This window comes from Oryzias melastigma, linkage group LG17 (assembly GCF_002922805.2).
Source record: "Oryzias melastigma strain HK-1 linkage group LG17, ASM292280v2, whole genome shotgun sequence".
NCBI lineage: Eukaryota > Metazoa > Chordata > Actinopteri > Beloniformes > Adrianichthyidae > Oryzias > Oryzias melastigma.
Window position 1 is genome coordinate 9,769,089 of NC_050528.1, and position 5,767 is coordinate 9,774,855.

General features: G+C 38.9%; 2 protein-coding genes across 2 annotated transcripts in view; one reads left to right on the forward strand and one right to left on the reverse strand.

Moving 5' to 3' along the window:
- cdc20 (cell division cycle 20 homolog) overlaps nucleotides 1-862 on the forward strand; it is a 6,630-nt gene extending 5,768 nt beyond the window's left edge. The window contains exon 11 of the mRNA XM_024274516.2: nucleotides 533-862. Within this exon, the coding sequence (XP_024130284.1) occupies nucleotides 533-711 (179 nt within the window). The 3' untranslated portion in view covers nucleotides 712-862. The remainder of the gene's footprint in view (nucleotides 1-532) is intronic.
- Nucleotides 863-1,397: 535 nt separating this feature from the next.
- Nucleotides 1,398-5,767, reverse strand: elovl1a (ELOVL fatty acid elongase 1a). Its single transcript, XM_024274517.2, has 8 exons — nucleotides 5,433-5,767; nucleotides 4,904-4,988; nucleotides 4,582-4,772; nucleotides 4,413-4,493; nucleotides 3,486-3,542; nucleotides 3,291-3,396; nucleotides 2,430-2,569; nucleotides 1,398-2,350 (listed from the first exon to the last, which is right to left on the reverse strand). Exons 2-8 carry the CDS (start codon nucleotides 4,962-4,964, stop codon nucleotides 2,042-2,044), a joined length of 945 nt encoding a protein of 314 aa, XP_024130285.1. The 5' UTR covers nucleotides 4,965-4,988; nucleotides 5,433-5,767; the 3' UTR covers nucleotides 1,398-2,041.

Consider the following 5,767-nt stretch of genomic DNA (forward strand, 5'->3'; position numbering starts at 1 on the left):
AATGTTTATGGCTAGTTTGTTATCTACTGGGGTTTTTAGGCTAATCTAGAGTTTAGCCTCTATTTTAGCAACAAACTAAAGACGAATTTAGTTCACTGAAGATTAGCAAGTTATTAACCAACATGCTTCCTTTTTGGCTAATTTCGCAGCTACTAAGGTTGAAGGTAAAAACGTAAACAAAAAAATCATGTTTTGGGAGATGCTAATTTCTTCTATTTTTGCTTTTGTTTGTGCAAAATTTAGACAGAATTCATATTAAAAATCCAAATGTCTTAAAGGCTAAAATGAATCTATGAGGCTCCTTTTAGGTTTTGATCAATAGAAAACAAGCCCAATTGGCTATTTTACTGTTGAAGGTTGCTGACCTCTGTACTAGAGCCTACATTTATGGGAACTTTTAAACCACATTGTGCACGTTTTGCAGTCTTTCAGATGGAAACGCTACAAACGGATTACCCAAACTGTATCCTAACGTTTGGGTCATTTTACAACCTGGTGGTTATAATTTGTTGCTTCATTGTCTTCGGTTTAGGGCACGAGGACAGAGTTCTCAACGTCATTCTGAGCCCTGACTGCTCCACCATTGCCAGCGTCGCTGGAGACGAAACCATTCGCCTGTGGAAGAGCTTTGAATTGGATCCTGTGAAGAAGAAGGCAAAAGAGAGGTTGACCAAATCGACTAGCAGTGGGTTTCATCAATCGATTCGATAAATCACTATTTAGTTTTATTGTTAGTGTTTTTGCTGATTCTCTGAGGTAACCGACAAACCCATTTCATCAAATGGGTTCTTCTTGAAAGTATTTGTTCAACTTGAATATTGTTTTTTTTACTTCAATAAACTGATTTAAACATTAGCAGGTATAATTTGTAAGTTTATTTTGACTTGTGAAGTTGGCTTTTATTTTGCATGAACCCTCAGTCTCTGCACTGAAAGGAATGACAGTTCGAATAGTATATTTTAAAATGGTAGATTTCAGAAAGTTCACATTTTTGGTGTGAAAAATCTTTGGAATAATTTTTCTTTTAAGCCTTTAACAATATTTTGACCTTGTCTGTTTTGGGATGTATACATTTGTCTCTACTTGAGTGTTCTTTGTAAATTTAACTTTTGCATAAAATATTTACAACTTTTCTTGGAGAATTTTGGTTTATTGTGCAACTTGTTAATGGAAAGCTCAGGTTTTACTAACAAATCAGGCTTTGCTACAACTGTTAAAATCTTTTCTAGTGACTTCTCTGCCTTTTCAGTAGTTTTCAAATACTTCCACTAGATGGCGCATTTCAACCTTTCATCTCATGTTAGATGAAAACCTTTAAACACGGATAGGGGATTCACTGAACCAGTTTCATGAAAATTGTAGCCCACATTTGTCTCATTTAAAGAAAAAAAGTTCAATTAAAAGGACATCAAGTGTCATTTTATTAACCTATTGCATTGAGTACAGACAACAGCATCACATCTGCCTGGACTTGTTAAGTACAGCAGTGACATGCCAAAAATGCCTTAATACTGTAATATACAGTATAACATTCCTCCAAACAGAAAATGAGGCAGGGTGTGCACACCATGACTGCTTTCCAAAGGACCAACCTTTACCTAAAACATTTTATTTCAAAAGATAAATAAAAAGGAAAAAACTAAATACATTTACAATGAATCTCTTTTGCATGAATGTAATAGCAATTATTTACATGTTCTAGTCTTCAGTGGAATCAGTGCCATACTCCCATGCAACAAAGGCCATGCAAACCAAACAGTGCTGCAGGACGCGCCTGAGCAGAAGAATACTATCAGTGAGCACCAATTTTCAGTGTCTTACACAGTTATGCATCATCTTACATCGTGTTGCAAAAAGAGATCAGTGGCAATCAGTATGCCAATCATATCCCCCTATTGTGAATATTTCACAGAAGACTAGAATTGCATACAAAATCTGAGGTAATTTCTGCCACTCAAATATGCCACAAGCTAAGACTGATTAATTGCATATTCAAGGTGGAAAACTAAAAGAACTCATTGCCTCCTTGTTCAAAAAAAAGTTATATTTCCTTCACTTTCCCAATGATGCATCTACCATTGGAGTAATGGGGAGCATTCCCATTCTGGAAGTGTTTCCCGTTGGCCACCACAGTGTGGGAGTCACTGACGGAGCCGTTCTGCTTCGGCTTGTGCTCCACGATGGGGAGCCGGTTGCCCTTGATGTAGGCCTGCACCCAAAAGTTGGCGAAGAGGAAGAAGAAGAGGACTCCGTAAATCCAGATGAGGTGAATCCACAAGGGAACCTGGTAGTCGCACTCCTCCATGAAGTAGTACTGGCTGATATGAATGGAAACCAGAATGAACTGCGTCTGGGAAAAATGTAAAGAGACAAAATGTAAGAAGACATAAATATATTCTTTGAAATATCTTTGAAGAAAGGAGCCTTACAAGTTGGATGGCAGTCATGTGTTTCTTCCACCACAGGTACTTCTGAAAGCGAGGCCCTGCAGCAGACAGTCCATAGTACGAGTACATGATCACATGGACCACAGAGTTGACCATGGCATGGAAGGATCCCATTCCTCCAGCTTCAAAAAAAAAAAAAAAAAAAAAAAGTTAGCTGAAATTGAATGTGATTTATCAACTTTTGCCATGTATTTAGTAGAGAAAAGTAGGGCTGGGTTGATAAAATTTAATCGATTTAAGCTGAATAGATCAATGGATTTATAACTTTAGCACATAAAGTTAAGTCAATTAGCTTGATGCTAACACTTAATGGAATTTCCCATTGGACAGCTAATGCTAAGTCGACCTAAACATACATTTCTGACTAAATGAACATCTTTATAAACTCAAAGGCATGAATTTTCCAAAAATCTTTTAAGAAAATATTTTAAAAAGTAGCCATTTCTGGTCCAAGCATCGTTTTTTTTTTCTTCTTGGAAAAAAAAAAAAAAAAATACTGCTAAAGTGCGATCGCCACCTGGTGGTCAAACTGAAACGCCCTCCAGGAGAAGCAGAACAATGTCTACAATGTTCTGCTTTGGAGAAACAATGTAACACTGTATGCTATTTACAATCTCATTATTTCACTAATTCATTTTACAGTATAAACTGTTTCAGATTAATACAAATATATTCAAAACATATCTATAGATTATTCATAATTTTTCTAAACAAATATGAATAAATCTGTAAACTAAAAATTGAATTGAGTGGATTGAAAGAATGAAAAAAAAAAATGGACTTGAATCGATTAATAGTTTCTGGAAATCCTTATTAATACACAACTCTGGAGAAAAGGCTCACCGGGGGTCAGGGTGACGCCCCACCACCATGTCCAGGGCATGAAAGAGTGATGGAAGACGTGAAGAAATGTGATCTGACTTTGCTTCTTTCTCAGCACAAAAAACACCTAAAACAAATGAAGTGTTTGGATTATTAAACATAAATCATTGAATAAAGTGAGCGGATTAAATAAACAGGTCAAATAAAGGTTCTTACCGTGTCGAGAAGTTCAACAAACTTTGAAAAATAGAACAGCCAAGCTACTCGGATCATCTGTGGAGAAAGTAAACAGGTGCCACGTCAAATACGGGAATGATTTTTTGAAGAATTTCAGAAGTATCGCGCATGGGTGCCCAAAGCGAAGGCCGCCAGAGGTTATCTTTTGGGGTCAAGTGTCTTGTAAAAACCCCCTTACTCGTTTCCCATTGATTCTCTATGGCACGTGTCAAAGTCAAGGCCCGGGGGCCGGATCCGGCCCTCCAGATCATTTTATTTTGTCGTTATTAGTGGCCCGATGTTATCTTGCGTTTATTTCTAACTTGTATAAATTGATATATACATATTTTATGGAGAGTAAAATATTGAAAATTATTTTTTCTGGAATAATATTCCTGCCTGTTTTTATTCCAAGTTATGCAAAAATGAAAGTTGTAAAAATTTTGTTTTAGAGTGTTAAATATTTATCATATTTTGGCTCATTTTGGTCCTTGCTCTATGGTGTTCCACAACTCTACAGCTGTAATACACTTTCGGCCTCCAGGCGGCGCTGTTAGCACTTCCTTTGCCTGTGGCTATGAGTGAGAAAACCCCCAAGTGAGTCAGCCCTGGGCTTTTTTTTGTGTGTAAGAAATTCCCAAAAGCCTTCACGGTCACTTCCGATGCTTTTAGCGGCCTTTTTTAGCGAGCGACAACGGCAAACGGATAAAGTCAAAAAACCAGCTCCACGTCTCTCATTAGGATCCCAGTTTGCTGTTTTTACTTAGAAAAAAAGTTTGTTTTTAAATTGAAAATGGCCAGTTTTTTGCTGTGAAAGGTGCCAAACATAAATGTTATTTACTTTTTATTCTCACTAATATGTGTCAGATTTTAGTCCTTTGAGCGTAAAAGTTTGGGCACCCCTGATATGGCGGTTTGTCGTCTCACCCTGAGAGCCTGTGGGCTGCTGGTGGGGTCGATGAGGTCGCATCTCCACGTGAAGGTGGTGGCCCATCCAGACATCAAGAACTGTGCATCAAAATTAACAAATTATTGATTTCTTGTGAAAAAAAAAAAAAAAAAAAAACACTTAAATGAGTTAGAGAATCTTTTGTACCTCATACACAATGTAGGCATTCAGTAAAACCATGCTGAGGTTGTAGATGATCATCGCTCTGTTGAGACCGAAAGGTTTGCGGTTTGCCATCAGGCGGGGTCCGACGTACACTACCAAAGCGACGTAGGTCACCAGGATGGTGGTCATTTGCACGGGGCTCTGCATCAGCGGATAGTCCCTGACCCTGGAATCTGGAACATGCACACACCCTTGTTAGTGACTCGATGGGTGACACAATCACAAACATCTGGGCGGGTTTTCAAAGCAGCAATTTCCAACACGTGACGAATAAAAATGATTTTTCCTTGCTGAAGACACTCACCAATTCTCGACTGAAGATAGCCGTGGAACTTTACAACACTGGAGATGGCTTTGTGCAGCATGGCAGCAGCTTTTGTTTATCCAAACTAAAAAAAAAAAAAAAAATTAAAAAGGAGAATTTTGCTTTTGTTAACACACAGATGAAGGTAAAAGCTTCAAAACCACATGTACACCTGCTGCCCCAATGACTGAACAAACAGGAGACAGCTGCAGAGCATAATCAAACTGCCACAATCAAACAGCTACACATGGAAAATATTTTAAAAAAGCTTCCCACCCAACCCAGGGCGTTTCTTTTGTATATTTTCTTAAAAAATGTTTTGGTAGCTAGTCATCTTAAAGCACTGAACCGACTATGAAGCTAAGCTGACTAACTTAGCGAGTCAAACAGGTGAGTCAAAGGACTTGCGCCATACACTTGACCAACCAAGAGATACGCAAGATGTGATGTTAGATGGAGTTCATTTTAAGCTAATCACAGAGAGAAACTGAAGCTTTCACACAAACAAGTTGTTGAGATGACGACTCACTCTATGAATGGAAGTCCTGGGCTCCCCTGGTTGAGGAGGAAGGCAGCCACTCAGCCAGAACAGTCAGCCCTCTGTCTGGAGGATCCACTGGAAGCGGTGAGAGTCAGCAGGTAAACAGGAAACCTGAAGTGTGGGCGGTAGACTCCACTTGTCCTCAGAGCTGAAGCCTCCTCATGAAAGAGCAAACACGAGCGGATGAATCTCTGAGCCAGGAGAGACAAGAAAGGCGTGTGAAAGTGACTGATCAGCTGCGGTAACTATGGGACCGGCCACATTCGGCTCAATTTAAACCCCATGGCAACTACTACAGCCCATGAAAGTTTCACAGCCACACC

Coding starts and splice junctions, on each gene's coding strand:
- elovl1a (XM_024274517.2), bottom strand. CDS start 4,964: ATGCTGCACAAAGCCATCTCCAGTGTTGTAAAGTTCCACGGCTATCTT. Junction 4,494..4,581: donor ATGCCTACATTGTGTATGAG/GTACAAAAGATT, acceptor TTTGATGCACAG/TTCTTGATGTCTGGATGGGC. Junction 2,570..3,290: donor GGGCGTCACCCTGACCCCCG/GTGAGCCTTTTC, acceptor TTTTTTTTGAAG/CTGGAGGAATGGGATCCTTC.